This window comes from Myotis yumanensis, unplaced genomic scaffold, assembly GCF_028538775.1.
Source record: "Myotis yumanensis isolate MYYU_CA2020_CCGP unplaced genomic scaffold, mMyoYum1.0.hap1 SCAF_5, whole genome shotgun sequence".
Classification (NCBI taxonomy): Eukaryota; Metazoa; Chordata; class Mammalia; order Chiroptera; family Vespertilionidae; genus Myotis; species Myotis yumanensis.
The window spans coordinates 47250182-47268288 of NW_027223756.1; the positions used below are offsets into that span (position 1 = coordinate 47250182).

Below are 18107 nucleotides of genomic sequence, written 5' to 3' on the forward strand. Positions count from 1 at the left end.
AGAATAAAAACCAATAGTCACTAATCTAAGTACTTTATATACATTAACTCATTTCCACACCCCAATGAGGCAGATGCTATTAGTATTTTCATTTTTTTTGAGATGAACTTTCTTTGCAATAAAAAAACACTGAAATTAATACATCATTGTCCTTCAGTATTTGTATATATATGGAAACATTGATATTATCAATGTGCGAAGTTAAGGCCCTGTTAAATCCATGTTAAGTGTATGTATAGATGTATAAAATAGGTTACCAAAAATATAACTTTATTATTTTATGCTTTCAGGTTCTATAATTTAATGCTAAATGTAGAAGATACAATAAAGTTATTGGCATCTAATTTATGATAAAATAAAATAAATTTTATCTGCCTAAGAGAATGATGATTATGATAAGTATAAAGTTGATTAGCCCACACTAAATTTCTTCTTTAGGTCTACTTTTCAACTATATAGGCTTACATTTATTCCTCATAAGTATTTCAGAGTAAATATGGCTACTTACCTTTCAGGATTTTCTACTTCTTCAGTTACAAAGTTGAGATAAAACCTAAAAAGATATAAATAAATTATAAGCAATTAATATATTTTATGATCATAATTCAAAGTTTCAAAATTTATTCATTTATTTATTGAATTTATTGGGATGACATTGGTTAATAAGATCATATAGGTTTCAGGTATACAATTCTATGACATGCCACCTGTATATCGTATAACTGTTTAAAATCAACCTGAGAATTATGAAAACTTTATAAGCAAACACTCACAGTAAGATGAAAACGTTCCACAATCAAAAGCTCCTGCAAATCAGTTCCCTATTAAACTGCATTGATGGAGTTCTTTTTTATTTAACATTTTTATAGAGGTATAACATACTAACAGTAAAGTGCACACATCTTAATGTGTAATGATGAATTTTGACACACCTGTGTAACCAACAACAAGATCAAGAGATAAAACATGTCTGGCCTCCCAGAAGGTTTCCTCATAGCCCTTTCCAGTAATATCATCTCCTCCACTCTCCTGCAAAGGCAACCACTGTTCTGACTTTTACCACCATAGATTAGATTTGCTTATTTCATCACAACAGACTGATATTTGCTTGTATAACAATTTTACAATATTTATTCTTTTGTGTCTGGCTTTTTTTGCTGGCCTTTGTGTTTGTGAGTCTCATCCATATTGTGTGTAGCAGTGATTCAGTATTTTCCATTGTTGCTATTCATGGAATGAATGTAGCACTATACAGTCTATTGTTGATGCACATTTGGATTACTTCTAATTCATAGCTATTTTGAATATAGACACCATTGATATGCTTGTACATGTCTATGCATTCATTTCACTTGGTTATATGCTCAGAATAAGATCGCTGGATCATAGGGTAGATATATGTTTACTGCCAACTATTTTCTACCATTTCTAAAATCTGCTCCAGTAACAGATGAGATTACCATGTGTCAGTCACTGGGGACATGAAAGTGGAAAATACTTAGTCTCTAGCTTCAAGGAGCTCATGGTTTATAGAATGGTCCATAAAATAGTGTGATACAGCATAGGAGGCAATGCTGGGAGCACACACAGGGCGCCATGGGAGCCGGGGCAGGTCTAATCCAGATGGGCAGGTCAGGGAAGATATTTTTAGAAGAGGCATCAGCTCCGTTGAGTCCTCAAAACTGTTTAAGATTTACCCTGGTGAAGTGGTGTAAGGACATCCCAGACTGAGTAGAGCACATGAGCACAGGGCATGAGTAATGTATGATTGAGTATTCTACAGCACTGATTGTGGCACGGGAGTGAGAACAGAATTTAAGTACACCTAGCCTTTGGCTTCTGAGAATCCAGACTTTAGTAGTGGTGTCAAGTCTATCAAAACTAGTAGGGCAATAGAAGTATGACAAGAGCATTGCTCAGTTTTAGGGAACCGGCTTTCTAGATATAAACAGAGGATAAGTAGGAACTGAAATGGGATAAAAGATAATAAATTCTCAAGTCACACTTCTCCCTTTCAAGTCACTCTTTTCCAGTATGCACCCCACCAAATAACCTCAAGTCACTAGGTGCTGAAGTTGCTATTTTTTTTTTGTATATTTAGGCCGTTAAGTTTAAGCACATTGTTAGGCATTATACAAAGTTGATAACTAAAGAGCAGAACTTGTTTTTGAAATCCTCACCCAAGGACATCCTTAGAGAGAGGAAGGGAGAAAGAGAGAAATTGATTGGCTGCTTCTGTACATGCCCCAATCAGAGGTCAAACCCACAACCTGGTTATATGCCCTGGCTGGGAATTGAACCTACAACCTTTAGGTGCATAGAACAACACTCAATGAACTAAACCGCACTGGCCAGGCAAGAGCAGAACTTTTAGAATATTTCTCAAGGCCTGAACACTTTTCTGGGTCTATTACATGACAGGAAGCATTCTGGGCAAACATATTACATTTTCAAGTTCTATAGAATTGCAAATATTGTCCTAAAATTATGGCCCAAAAGAATTTAGGGGTTCCTTTTCTTTACTTTGTGACCCTACTTGTTCCATTCAGGAATGTCCACCACCTTGCACACATGACTTCTTTTTCCAACCAAAAGGACTGCTGGAGACCCTTTAAAGCCCTGTACTTCCCTCTCAGGGTTCCAAAATATAAGATTGAGGCAGACTCCATCCTCAAATACACATACCTAGATAACTGGATCATGAAGATGGGAAAACTAAGGGTTCATAATGGGGAAAGCTGAACATATAAAGAAAAAGACCTGTCTACCTCTTCATTTCATAGGTTAGGAAATTTCCACAAAATAATTAAGTGATATTTTCAATGTACCCTTCTGTTCTCTTAGTATTCGTTAGGAGGTAAAATATCAGTTATTTAGGTGCACAAAAGCCTGGGTCCACAGGTACAAATTTTTCATAACCTAAAACCAAATGGCTGGCATATTAGCCCATCAGCCTTTAATATACTTAAACTTTCTCATGACTTACAACAAAGATGAGAAAGCCTATCACATTCCATCTTTATAAAACACTTATCTAAATTAATAAGTAGGCAGTTAATGCTCATGGTTGTTCAAAACAAGACAACAGGCCCCCAATGGAGTCACTTATGCTAAGCCACATGTCACCAAACTGAGACTTAATTACAGTTCCAGCTCTCCCAGAAATGGACTCTGAAACCAGTCAATCAGGAATCATTTGACCAGAACTAGTTAGGCCATCTGCCTATAGACAGGTAAGTAACCTTTCAGTAACCAACCTGCTTTTTTTGTGTAGTGGAGTCTAACTTTCTTGTTCCCACTTCCTTCTGCCTATAAAAGTTTTCCATTTTGTACAGCTCTTTGGAGCTCCTTTCTATCGGCTAGATGGGAAGCTGCCCAGTTGGAATCAATTTTTGCTCAAATAAACTCTTGGAATTATTAATTGTATAAATTTATCTTTCAACAAGGTTAAGGTATCTAATATTTTAAAGATATGTTTTAAGTGGAAATACCTGAGAAAATGGTAGTGATAATGTTGATCTAAAAAGTTAGCAGCCTACCTGGCTGGCATAGCTCAGTGGTCAAACTATGAACCAGGAGGTCACAGGTTCAATTCCCAGTCAGGGCACATGCCTGGATTGTGGCTGGATCCCCAGTAGGGGGCGTGCAGGAGGTAGCCAATCAATGATTCTCTTTCATCATTGATGTTTCTCTCTCCCCCTCTCTGAAATCAATAAAAATATATTAAAAAATAAAAATACATACATAAATAAAAAGTTAGCAGCCAGCCAGGCCAGTGTGTCTCAGTGGTTGAGAGCCGACCAATGAACCAAGAAGTCCCCAGTTTGATTCCTGGTCAGGGCACATGCATGGGTTGCAGGTTCGAAACCCATTAGGGGTCATGCAGGAGACAGCTGATGGATGTTTCTCTCTCATCAAAGTATCCATCTCTCTATCCCTCCTCTCTCTCTAAAAAATCAATAAAAACATTTTTTTAAGTTAGCAGCCAAAGATATCTTTTAATGACTAAAGTGTACATTCTAAAAATAGAGGTTGTAGTTATACCAGGAAGGCAAGCAGCAATCAATACTTACATCTGGAATATGCACTCTTAGGGATTTGATGTGTTTGTTAAAAGCCCAAGGCAATGGGAAGTATAGGAAGAAAATGTAAATAAAACAAAACAAAACAAAAAGCACACAAATGAAAAAATATTTCCAAGGTTGTCATATCAAAAATAACCAGTTCTGTCTTAATATTTGTTTTAGAAATGTCTTTTTCCAACAATGTTAAAGCAAGAAAGGAAATATTTATGAAAAAGAACACAATTTCAAATATTTGTCACAGCTCCGGAGAAGAGAGACAAGGAAAGGGCTTGGGGCAGGGTAGGGGTGGGGAGAAGAAAGCTTCTTATTTTGGTCCAAACATTCCCATCCTGGGGGAAATACACCTTTATGTTCTCCTGGCCTCTAGCAATGAGTCCAAGAGCATCCTCTTTGCCTTACATCTCCTCAAGGCCTCCAGAGAATGTTCACAAGATCTATTGTCTCAGCTTTTCCACGATTGTGTATAAAAGGCACCGCAATGCTGACAATGCATTCCAGTACCCAACCATGTGAATTCTTTTAAAAAGAAGCTTATTCTTTAGATGGGATTTGACACAATGGTACAAAATAATCCCCACAGGTGCTTTAGAAAGACCAAATCCACTGAGGATAGGATTTAAAAGGAAGAAAAAAAGACACCGAAAACCCATTTTCTACCATGCAGTTTAAAAAAAAAAAAAAATCCCACCAACCAAAATTTAGCTTTGGATCAGGTATGAGGCTGAAATTGGTTGAACTCCCCTGGGCCATAAGGGAAACAGGCAGGCATATTTCTCTGAATACAGACATTGGCAAGAATATTAAAGTTGTTCTGACCCAACTCTGTGACCTGGCTGGGTTAATGATTTCTTTCCCCCTAATCATGTTTCTGTGAAGGAGTTTTTATCATTCTAAAAAGGTTCTGCACTCCTCATAGCCAACGTCCTCCGGCATCCCAGCCAAGGCCTGGCAGTGTCTTTTTCCTATTCAACGCGCGGGAGGTGAACTGCGCACGGAGCCGGACCTCCAGGACAACCAGGCTCCTGCTGCTTTCACTTACACCCCAGGTGGGTAAGTTCTGATGACAATTGCAGCTTCTGTCTTACTTCTGTGCAATGTCCCCCATACTTTTTATTTTTTCCCATCCAACATTGTCACAGCAGTAGAGGGAGTGGAGGCTCATTTAGGGCCCCATTTATAATTCCACAACCCGGTCTTGTAAATATCTCATGCAAGTCAGAGAGAGGTCAGAGAGAAAGGATCACATCTGAAAAATTAATAAACACCCCTCTCCCTGGGAACTCTTTTAGTCTCCCTCTTGTTCCATTTATATCCAGATATTAACTTTTCTGCGGGAACTTCAAGCCAACAGACTATTTCTTCTAAACACGGCTTCATTTTTTTTCCTAAGGCTGATGGCCATAGATTACAACCAGACTATTTTTGCCTATCCACAAAGTAGCTTTCAGGTAGCATAACCACCTGTGATCAAAATATAGTTACTTATCTGTCCCCTACCTAAGCCACTTGTATCAGATGACATTTCATTTAAAATCCTGGCCTTAATTTCCAGGACGATGATTGAATCCTCAAGAATATAAAAGAAAAGCAACAGTTTCCTATTCTTTGAAACAGGGAGTAGACATGAGGATTATATGGGTAAAAGGATAAAGGTTCATGTAAACCCCATTTACCCTATAAACAGTATTGAGATAAATGTTTAGGCCCAACATGGAGCTGCTGGATCCCCCAAAAGCAAGCCAACTCTGGGCTCTATACTTATTTCCTTGCTCTTTATTCATTTTCTGTTTTTCTCTTCTTTGTTCCTTATTCTTTACCCAATAAGAGCTTCCCGTCTGCCACTCCACTGTGCAGTTCTGTGGACCCTTGAGAGTGGAGACTGCCCACTTTATGAAGTACTAAATCACGGTTGTTTGTATCACCTACATTGTCTTTTTAAATCATTTTAACAAGAGTAACATTTTGGGTTCAATGTCAATAAAATTAAATATAGCCTGGCCGGCGTAGTTCAGTGGTTGAGCGTCGACCTATGAATCAGAAGGTCACGGTTCAATTCCAGGTCAGGACACATGTAAGGGTTGTGGGCTCGATCCCAGTGTGGGACATACAGGAGGCAACCAATCAATGATTCTCTCTCATCATTAATGTTTCTATTGCTCCCTCCCTCTCCCTTCCTCTCTGAAATCAATAAAAATATTTTTTTTAAAAATAAAAAAATTAAAGTAACAAGATAATTCAACATGAAAAGAGTCTTTATTCATAAAGAAATCTACCAGCCCTCAAAAGCCTACAGAAGTAGAGATTTGCTCCAGATAAAGAAGGTGACCTGAATATTCAGTGCTGTTAGCAGGGGGAGAGAGCTAGGTAGAAGAATATTTTAATATTCCGTGGGAACAGATGCATCGTACTCACAAGTAAAGAAACTTCATTCAATAGAATTAATCAAATCTCCCTTGTGACTATCTCCACATTCCACATTCTTGATTGAATACTCCCAGGCTCCAAGCACTTGGCTCTAGCTGAAAGCTTTTGCCACCACCCCACTTCACGCTGGTGTCTCCTAGTGACCTTCCCAGGAGCTTGGCTGATGCCCCAGGGCTCCAGAGCTCTGATCCAGGCTGAATAGCCACAGAATAGTTGATTCCAATGCTAACCCTGTGATCACAACTCCATTCTTTTCTCTGCCCAGCACCACATTGTGCTTTAGACAAAAATTAAAAAGACTTCAAAATACTGAGGGATTCAAGACTAACGCTCACACACAATGGATATAAAAATATTCCAGTAATATACAAATGTTATGCTAGATTCCTTAGAGCTACAATCTTTTAACAACCTTCAAACATATTTTGCTGCAAAAGCCATGTTAAAATTTTAAGTTCCCGTTCTCTCCTAATTCTCCTCTACTGCTATATTTTCATAACTCAATGAGATTAACAGGGTAAACACTCCATTTACTTTGAAATATATTTTTATATGCCATGCATTAGCTGGAAGGTAAGATGTTAAAAACTAAAGAAACAAAAGAAAATTGTATTTGTGTTTGAAATGTATTTACATAATTTTTGAACTAGTGTAGATTCCTGATATTATTTTTAGACTCAGAACATTCTCACAGCTAAACCTGTACAACTATTAGCTCTATAAATAATAAAAAAATATATTGCTACTAATCATCCCAAAACAGTGAAATTTAATTTGACTACAACAATTTTGATACTTAAATAATATATTTCTACCTACTGGGCTTTCTAGCTAAAGTTGCTTCAATTAAATCTTACTAGGTCAGCAATTTTTAACTGGTGTGCCACAAAAATTTGTTAAACATGCACTATCTGACTATTTTGTCAGGGGCACTGACCTCTTTTCCCTTCCAGTGGTTCTCAACCTGTGGGTCGCGACCCCTTTGGCGGTCGAATGACCCTTTCACAGGGATTGCCTAAGACCATCCTGCATATCAGATATTTACGTTATGATTCATAACAGTAGCAACATTACAATTATGAAGTAGCAACGAAAATAATTTTATGGTTGGGTCACAACATGAGGGACTGTATTTAAAGGACCAGAAGGTAGAGAACCACTGCCTTACACTGTCAAATTAAAAAAAAAAAAAAAAAAATGACAACAGCCAACACAACAAAAGCTATCTGGTGTGAATGAATCAAAATTATAACTATTTATTGTCAGATCAGCAAAAAATATATTTCTCGGTGTGCCACGAAATTTAGTTTATGTGTGCCACGAGATGAAAAAGGTTGGAAATCACTGTCCTAGATCAATAAAATTAAATTAGGAAAAATCCCACTCTTATCCACAGTTATTGTTATTCAAATTCCCGAACAAAACAAGGCATAAACACAAAGTTCCAATGCTTCCCTGGGAAGGTACCACAGTTGGACGTGCCTCAAAGATGCACCTCCATAGTCTGGTGATTTTCATGAACTTGGCTGCATATTTTCTTTTCAAATGTTGAGATCGTTTTAAGGAAATTGTAAGGTCCCTTAAAATGTAACAGATTATCTAGCACAGGGGTTCTCAACCTGTGTGTCGCTACCCCTTTGGGGGTCAAACGACCTATTCACAGGGGTCGCCTAAGACCATCGGAAAACACATATATAATTACATATTGTTTTTGTGATTAATCACTAAGCTTTAATTATGTTCAATTTGTAACAATGAAATTGGGGGTCACCACAACATGAGGAACTGTATTAAAGGGTCGCGGCATTAGGAAGGTTGAGAACCACTGATCTAGCACAACTGATTTCATTATTGGAGTGTTAAAATTAAAAACACTCCAATTTAATTAAAGTGTTAAAATTAACACTTCCATGCCTTTTACCTCCTGGGAGCATCTTACTTATTTCTACATCTGTATTATTTCTTTCTCATAGGAAGGTGGAGAAAAATCAGTCGCTATTTGCAAACACCCTTGAAGCTTTAGCTGAAAGGTCTTTTGACAAGCAAAGTAGCCATCATTAATATCTCCTGGCACTATTATGTCCTTCCTGATCCACACTTACAAGTGATTTGCACTGGTTCTTAAGACCCAGCTTTGGCTTGTTTTATGACATTAGGCTCAATCTAGCGGTCACCTCGACTGGGAACCTAATTATGTTTGCATTAAGTTACATGCTCAGGAATGGGCCTGGTGGAGCCACGCCATCTTCTTCACGTCAAGTAAAGTAAATTGCACTGGATTGTCACATTTGCCTAGCACTTTACTTGGCAATAAATTGAAGTACTCAAAGGAGCTAATGAACTAGACCAGTGATTGAGAACCTATGACACACGTGTCAAAGGTGACACGCGAACTCATTTTTTCTGGTTGATTTTTCTTTGTTAAATGGCATTTAAATATATAAAATAAATATCAAAAATATAAATCTTTGTTTTACTATGGTTGCAAAGATCAAAAAATTTCTATATGTGGCATGGCACCAGAGTTAAGTTAGGGTTTTTCAAAATGCTGATACGCTGAGCTCAAAAAGTTCGCCATCACTGACCTAGATTAACTACCATCTCCAGTTATCCACTTACCAGCCAGCATATGCATACATTCCATAATAGAAAGCCAGTGGCAAGCCCATGATACTGGCGTCTCTTCCTGAAAAGGCATCTTTAAAGTGTTGTGTTTGCCCTGCAATGAGAAGAAAAAGATTTGAAGACTTTTCAAAGAACTGGTTATTATTCATAAACTTGGGGAGGGGGAAAGGGAGGATTGGATAAAAACTATACTGTTTGGGGTCTAGGTTTCTTACCATCTGCCCATTGCCAATGTTATCTATTAATACTGTATTCATTCCAGAGATGAAGTCCCCAAAGTATATTGATCACCACTAACACTACTTTACACTTCTTTTAATAAAATTATAGCAAAGAGGAAAATGGTATTTTTTTAAAAAATCCCTTATTTGAGTGTGCCTCTACTCTTGACAGAGTTTGACCATGAGTGAAGATTAAAGGATCTTTGCTAACCTACAGTTTATAGGAGTATGATAGAATTCTTTAAGATGAAGATAATAGAATGCTTGGGAAGAAATATCCATGATTTATTCTCAAGGAGGAGGTGGCAAGAAAGCCCTGAAGCACATTCTTACGTTATTTAACTTCCTGCTTTTCCCCAGTAGTTCATGAGACACCAACAGGAATTGGAAAACCTTGCAACTAAATTTGCTCCACCCCGCCCCCCGTCCGCGTCCCCCCCCCCCCCCCCCCCCCAGCTTCTTTGGTAAATAAAGTTTTATTGGAGTGCAGCCAGGCCCACTAGTGTTATGGTTGACACTGCCAGTCTATGGTTGATGTCACCCTAAAACAGCAGGGTAGGGTTGTTGTGACAGAGCCCATATGGCACACAAAATTAAAAAGATTTAGTATCGGCCCTGTGCAGAAAGTCCACTGATGTTCAGTGTTTCTTCTAGAAACACTGAAATTATACTGAACTTTAAAATAGATACATTTTAACAAATTTTGCATCAACATGTGGATTGAACACTTTTATTGATCACATTTTTCTCTACTTTGTGAATCATAAAGGGCCCTTTTCTTGTATGTCTTTTGGATAGTAACCAAAAAACAAGAATTCAGATTTAGTCAGCCAATATCTGAAGTGAAGCATAAAAAAAGTCTCTGTCCCAAAGCAAATAGCAAATGAGATTATCCTAATAGGAAGTGTGACACTGTTTCAAAATTGGTCTTCACGTAAGTAAATTAAAGGAGGTGGCTGATACATGAGACCCTCTCTCTTCAGTCCTATTTCAGTTGCTGCCTGGATTGCCCAGCAACAACAGATATATCAACATCATATGTGTGAGTTTTGAGACCAACAGTGGAGAATGTTGAATTATACATTAAATGATTTTTCTCTCTAAGCATCCAATTCCCGAATGCAGCTCATTTTTTAAAATGATACAGTGAATTCAGAAATGCCTATTTTACTAAAACATCTCTTCCGCATAAGTGGGGACTATAAATGCTGGAACTCTGATAAAAACATCTGTTGTATCTTTTTTTTTTTTAATCATGATCTGTGGTCTCCTTGGCCTAAGGATTCCTAATAGCACTGAATAATCAGTAGGAGAAACCAAATCCTGAAAAGTGCCTTCTTAGAGTATTACAGAAGAGAGGCCTTGCTGAACTCCAGGGATATTGCGACTGCATCACAGAGGTCTCGGGGAGAGGGAAGTCATGATCTTCAGAGGAAAGCTTAACACATCCTCATAAGTAAATAGAGACCATAGAACTATTTTCAGGATCTGATTAGAGTAGACATAACTGCACAATCTGTATTAGTAAAACAAAACAACAAACACCCTTTTTCCTCTCTGGAGTTTCAAATTCATGTGGAAAATATGTGATCTAGTTAGAGAAAAAGAAACTCACCATTTCATAGTCCTGGAGTAAATATACCCGCTAAGAATGCTCTCCAAAATGTTAAAATTTACTTTGAATGTGGTAATACTCTTGGGGCATTTTTCAGATTAGATATATGAGGAAGCCTGGTCACTTTAAACACGGATATCCTAAGATTTTATCCTAAGGATCGTTCTAGTGTAAAGTGCTGAGAAAGATCCCAATGGTATCTCATGACTTCTCCTCTCAAGGAATCTACAACACAGTAGTATTTGGGCAACCTCTTCTCATCTCACACACACATTTAAGTAAGTGGTAAAAACTGACTACAGTCATACATTACACCAAAAAGGATAAAGAGGGGTGGGGTTGCGGGGGGGGTGGCGATTTTGGTTTTCAAGGATGATATGTCACCTTTTGGAACGTAAGCTAGAACCAAAGTAGGGTCAATGATCCAGAGTTTCCACACTTTCCAAAAATGGAAGAAGCGCCTTACAGAAGACTAAGGAGTTAGCCCAGAAAAGGAAAGCACTAACAAAACATCATTTTCCCTACAGTTCTCACGAATCGATAAAACCTGAGCAGGCTAGCTCTATGGAGACCAACGTGAATAAGGAGAGCCAGCTCCTGTCTTCTCTTTACTGTGTTTATTCTGAGTAGACCAAGGTTGCTGGATTGGATGCAAACATTTAGCCAGGAGGACTCTAAGAATTCCCACTGGGCTCATTAACTGGACAACAGCAAATCCCTTTCCCCGACCTTTTGCTGTTTGTTATTGTTTAATGCAGCGGTTCTCAACCTTTGGGTTGCGACCCCTTTGGGGGTCGAACAACCCTTTCACAGGGGTCGCCTAAGACCATTGGAAAACATATATAATTATATATTGCTTTTGTGATTAATCACTATGCTTTATGTTCAATTTGGAACAAAATACATCCTGCATATCAGATATTTACATTACGATTCATAACAGTAGCAACATTACAGTTATGAAGTAGCAACGAAAATAATTTTATGGCTGGGGGTCACCACAACATGAGGAACTGTATTAAACGGTCGAGGCATTAGGAAGGTTGAGAACCACTGGTTTAATGCCTCTACCATTTTGCTGAATTTTGGCATATCCTTTGCCTTGTGTAATTCTTCTGCAACTTCATTAAACTTCCCAATAAATTCCTTGGAGCTGACAATGTCCATGTAAACATTAAATACTTTACATGCTCAAGTTATAGGTCACTCCCATACAATTCCACCTCGCTTTCCTATTTACTTCCTACTATCATGCCCATTGCTAATTAAATAACTCACCTGGGCCTGCTTCTCCAACAACTTCCCCTGAACCCAAGCTATAGCATGTGCCTCCTCCCCTAAAACAACTGAAACTCAAAATGACATCACCCCATCAACCACCTCAGGTTTCTTACTAAACAGTCAACTCTGTAAGGCAAGTATTCCCAGAAAATGGTGTTACATTTCTGTTGAAATGCAGTTTACATTAAAAATAATGTAACTGATAATTGAGTATTCACCACTATTTTTGTCAGATATTTGGATTTTAGGAATGCTACTCCCTTATCTGTCTCCCTGCCAAAATTCCATTCTTAAGGTAAAGGGAATAGTAACCATAAAGGAAAAGAATTATTGATCATCTTTTATTATGTTCCAGATATCTTTAATCTTCATTACCGTCCCTGAACTAGTTTAAAGTGTAACCGCAGATTTTTTTTTCCACTTTGAGTTTTCACTTCAAACAGTTTACACCGAGAGAGAATTCACTGATGCCTTATTTTGTTGCTTGGCCCAGTCTTAATGCTCTTGTTGCCATTTAGCTCTAAATACCAACTCATCCTCAGGGTAGCAGGCTTTCATATCAATTAGATGACAGTATAGATTCCAAGATCCACAAGCAGAGACTAATTAAGGGATTCTGCTAGTACAAGCGAAAGTTAGTGTTGGAGAGACCAAAAGCAGATACGTACTTTAAAAAGCATTTATTTTTCAGTCCATACCTTTAATTAGCTGCATAACTCCAGGGACTACAATTATCAGAATTGCTATGAGCTTGCAAAAGGTTAGAAAAATCTGGATCCGGGCACTCCAGCTGACACTCGTGCTATTTAGGACCATCACTGCAGCTGCAAACAAACAAACGACAAACAAAAAACAGACAAAGTTACAAAAGGAGAATCCTTATTGGCATGAAGACATCGTAGGTCCTGATTACTCTAAGGCAGTGGTCGGCAAACTCATTAGTCAACAGAGCCAAATATCAACAGTACAACGATTGAAATTTCTTTTGAGAGCCAAATTTTTCAAACTTAAACTATATAGGTAGGTACGTTGTTATTAACTTAATTAGGGTACTCCTAAGGCTTAGGAAGAGCCACTCTCAAGGGGCCAAAGAGCCACATGTGGCTCTCGAGCCGCAGTTTGCTGACCATGGCTCTAAGGCAGTGGTTCTTAATCTTCTGCCCCTTTAAATACAGTTCCTCATGTTGTGACCCAACCATAAAATTATTTTCGTTGCTACTTCGTAACTGTAATGTTGCTACTGTTATGAATCGTAATGTAAATATCTGATATGCCGATGGTCTTAGGCAACCCCTGTGAAAGGGTCGTTCAACCACCAAAGGGGTCGCGACCCACAGGTTGAGAACCGATGCTCTAAGGGTCATCCAGGGAACCAGAGGTGTTGGCATGACCTGGAAGCATTGTGGAAATGCAGAAACTCGGGCATGGCCGACCCAAGAAATACAAATCTGCATTTCAACAAGATCTCTAGGTGATTTTCATACACATTAAAGTTTGTGAAGCTTTTAGATAAAACCTCTGAACAGTGAGAAGTCATTTCTTGTTCTTTTTTTTTAATATAAGAGTGAATAGATAGTATAGCGCCGTAATGATTATATAAAAATATCTTCTAAACAAATCCTGAAGTCATTGCAGCGCGCAGATTGCTGAATGCGACTCTTCAGCTTGCTCAGGCAGCAACTATCTCCTCCCTCAGTGGTTGTGTGCATATTCACCTCTCAGTGCGAATCACACTCAAGAAGAAGTAAGACGTTAAGAACGTGGCTGGGACCTTATTCTTCACTCACAGGACTAGCCTTGGCCAGCAGTCTTGCTGTTCCTCTCCACTGTCCAATTAGCACGGCCAAGCGTGGCTCCCAACCTACCCAAAACAAAGCGTCTCCCAAGACATGTTTTGGGACTTGGACAAAGAGTCCAAAAGAGCACCCAGGCTAGGATGAACCCTGGGTCCGAAGCCAGCAGCATGTCCCTTTCTTAAGGAGGCTGCCTGTGGCTTCCCAGCAGCACACGACCAGCCACGCCCCCCACCCTGTGTGGACCATGAGAGCCTGGAGGAGAAAACAAGCCATATCCATCTCTGCGTTGCTAGCATCCAGCTTCACGCCTGCCCTAGGAAGATCATCAGCTCCATTTTGTTGAATGAGTGAATGAGCTGGATACTCAGTTTAAAAAACAAACAAAACCAAAAACCACTACCGTGGGCCAAAAAGACATGACATGAGTGGTGATGGATGCTGCCTCCTATACTCGGCAGGAAGGATGGGGTCATTCTAGGGCCAGGCAGTGGATGTCAATGCTATGCTTCTTTACAAAACCTTATGCTTAGTGTTAACCACCTCTTCCCACCCAAAAGCAGCTCCATAGTTGCAGTTATTATCTATAAGCTTTATTTTTTAAAATGTACGTTCCTCCCAAATAAATAACAAAAAATGTATAAAGATATTTCTCCACAGATAAAACAAAACACAGAGCTCTTACTCAAATTGCAACAGGAAACTTTCCTTATGTGCAGCAATGCGTTATCTTTTCCTCTTCCACCGCTTGACATAACCACTGACTCATTTCAGAATTTAAGAATCAGTACAAATGTTATCAACTTAATAGCCTAAACCCCTAAAAGAAGGTTGATTAATGGACATTTTTTAATGGTTTGCTATGCAGGCATTTAAAATCATGATGTAGTCAGATATTTATTATATGAAAGGGTGTTCATGATATAATACTGACCAATAAAGCAAGTGACAGAGATGGATAGACAGATATAAACACACAAAGGCAGAAAGGAAATGAAAAAAATCTAAAAAATCATGTATCAAACCATTAACAGAAGGTATCTATAGACGTTAGAACACTAAATAATTTTCAATTTTTATTTATTTTTCTGCATTATTTCAATAAATTTATAATGAACATGCAGCATTTTTAAGCAATAAATAAAGCAATTTTTATTTTTGAAAAAAATTCAAAGATGGAAAAACTAAGGGCTCTGTAGATCCCCCACATAGTGAGCTTGGAGTTTCCTAGTGAAGAAGGGCTTAAAGGAAGGATGATCAGAAAGGCTGGGCCTGGAATAAGCTACGTGGGAGGTTAAGAGAAAGTTTTTACCTATGTTTGAAGCTTAAAACTTGAAGAAACAGACACAGCATTAATGGCACAGTGCATTACTTTATCAGAGAAAGGATAAAAAATAAAATTATTTCTCTCCCCAATATAAAGTACTGATATATCAAAAATAATACAATGCAACTCTGCTCTCATCTTTGTCATCCAGTGATTTCTTCTCCTGTTTCTATGCAAATGACTCTGTGATAAATGAATCATCATATGAAGGGGATTATTTTTTCAGTTAAGGAGATTCAGCATTGGCCTAAAAGAAAATGGAACTTATGTTCCCACCACCAACAAAAGAGCACTGTTTTCTTTTAAACAGAGCTCCTAAAACCCCAAACACTATTTCTGGAAGTACTCCACAGTAGAAGAGAGCTGTTGCATAGAGAGGAAGAGAGAAATAGAAGGAGAAAGGAAAAAAAGGAAGGAAAGGGGAAGGATGGGAGGGAGGAAGGGAGGGAAGGAGAGGGCGAGGGAGGGAAGGAGGAAGGGAGGGGAGGTAGGGAAGGGAGGAGGGAAGCAAAGGAGGGAGGAGGAAGGGAGGGGAGGGAAGGAAGGTAGGAGGAGAGAGAAGGAGGGAGGAGGAAGGAAGGGGAGGGAGGGAAGGGAGGAGGGGAGCAAAGGAGGGAGGAGGAAGGGAGGGGAGGGAGGAAAGGGAGGAGGGGAGGGAGGGAGGGATGGGGGAGGAAGAAGAAAGAATGAGGCATTCTTATTTTTGGAAGGTCTATCTATATATTTGAGAAGAGGAAGAGGGTTTGTTACTTTCATAAAGAATGTAAGTATTCAGTGCCTATTAAAAAAGAAAAAAAGTATTTGGGATTTTCTTTTGTATTTTATTAAGTCTTCTTAGAAAAATGGAAGACAAAATTAAACTGATATTAGGAATTGATCATCTCACCTCGCTCTGCTCTCAGACAGCTGAAATAAAAATTCTGGTTAAGACTGATTTCTCTCAAAGATTTCTCAAAACGCTGCTTTATTTGAGCATCCAGACATTTCACTCATTATGTGGTACAGGTGGGGTGTACCTCTGCCACCCGGAAGGATACAGCTGAACCAGGAACAAGGCGGCCAGTACAGAGGCGCAGCGAAGCTTCTCACTTGGCTGAAACTGCTGTTTCATCATGTGTCTTTACAGAGAAAGTTAAGTCTATGAATGCTGCTTATCCAACAATATTGAAAAAGGATCTGGGACTCACTATAGCAAGAGCTTTCTGAGTCTCTGAGACAAATAATGCCTGCTTTGTTTTTGATACACTACCCACAATGTAATAATCAAAGAAATCTGAGCAAGCTCTCTGGTCCTCGTTTTACTTTCATTGAATAATAATTGCTAATTTCACACATTAGGAACTATTTATATAAATTTGGGATGATGATGATGACGATAATGATTATAATTATAGTGTTGCTTATCCTAAATGTTACCAAAATGAAAATTCAGGGACCTAGAGTTTTTTGGTACTTATTTATGATGCAGTCTCCTAAGACCTGAAATGCAGCCAGGAAAGCCATATGTACAAATCCTGGAGATAAGAAATACGTATTTGAAGGGAACTGTTTCTGAAGAGGATGTTTAGGGGAATGTTAAGGACTGAGTCTGTGACTTAGAATGGCAGGATGTCTTGCTGCACTACTGTAATTCAAGTCTGCCTTGCTTTTCAGAGTTAAGATTACTGAGCCTGGATATATTGGGCTTTCCCTGGCTCGGACTTCTGACTGCTTCATGTTACCCTGGTAAAATATATGAATGCTGTATGGGTGTTACATGGCTGAGCTAACGTGGATTGTGTCATTGTTTTCCTAACAGCCGCCTGGACTGCCTTTATCTCTTCGTTAGCATTTATTTCCTGGATGCACTAATTTCAGAGAAAATGTGTAGCAGTAAATAAACAGAGAGTCTATATCTAGGGAACTTAACTATTGGAAATAAAAGTTGTAAGCATTAAATCATGTGTAACTGGGTAGAAACTTCATTTCTTAATATGACCCTTTCTCCTTTCTTTCTTTCCTTTTGATTCCTACCGGCCTCATTGGGCATCCTGACTCACCTGCCTCCTTCTCTCTTGCGGGGCCACTCCCTCAATGGTTAAGTGGTTCTCAACCTTCCTAATGCCGCGACCCTTTAATACAGTTCCTCATGTTGTGGTGACCTCCAATTTCATTGTTACAAATTGAACATAATTAAAGCATAGTGATTAATCACAAAAACAATATGGCCGAAACCGGTTTGGCTCAGTGGATAGAGCGTCGGCCTGCGGACTGAAAGGTCCCAGGTTCGATTCCAGTCAAGGGCATGTACCTGGGTTTCGGGCACATCCCCAGTGGGAGATGTGCAGGAGGCAGCTGATCTATGTTTCTAACTCTCTATCTCTCTCCCTTCCTCTCTCTAAAAAATCAATAAAATATGTTTAAAAAAAAAAAACAATATGTAATTAAATATGTATTTTCCGATGGTCTTAGGCGACCCCTTTGAAAGGGTCGTTCGACCCCCAAAGGGGTCACGACCCACAGGTTGAGAACCGCTGGGTTAAGCCTTCAGGACAAAAATTCTGATCAGCAGCAAATGACCTGAGGAACAAAGCCTCCGGTTATAGTCAAAGTCAAATGAGAGATAACAGCTAAGCCTCAGTTGTGTTTCAGCTCCAGGTCCAGAAAAAAAAAAAAAAAAAGTGGCAAAACCAGACAAAGAGATGCCATGGCTGACACCAGGACCAAATGCACTGACTAATGACCCCCTACCCTAGC

At 38.9% G+C, this 18107-nt stretch overlaps 1 protein-coding gene across 4 annotated transcripts in view; it reads right to left on the reverse strand.

The window, feature by feature from the left end:
- Nucleotides 1-18107, reverse strand: part of SLC7A11 (solute carrier family 7 member 11) — a 133805-nt gene that overhangs the window by 102490 nt on the left and 13208 nt on the right. For all 4 annotated transcript variants that reach the window (XR_011471542.1, XR_011471541.1, XM_070415183.1 and 1 more), the window contains exons 4-6: nucleotides 12950-13075; nucleotides 9129-9228; nucleotides 509-553 (exon numbers count right to left, since the gene is read on the reverse strand). Coding sequence is in view for 2 of the 4 variants with exons in the window: in XM_070415183.1 (XP_070271284.1) it covers nucleotides 509-553; nucleotides 9129-9228; nucleotides 12950-13075 (271 nt within the window). In the remaining 2 variants the exon portion in view is untranslated. The remainder of the gene's footprint in view (nucleotides 1-508; nucleotides 554-9128; nucleotides 9229-12949; nucleotides 13076-18107) is intronic.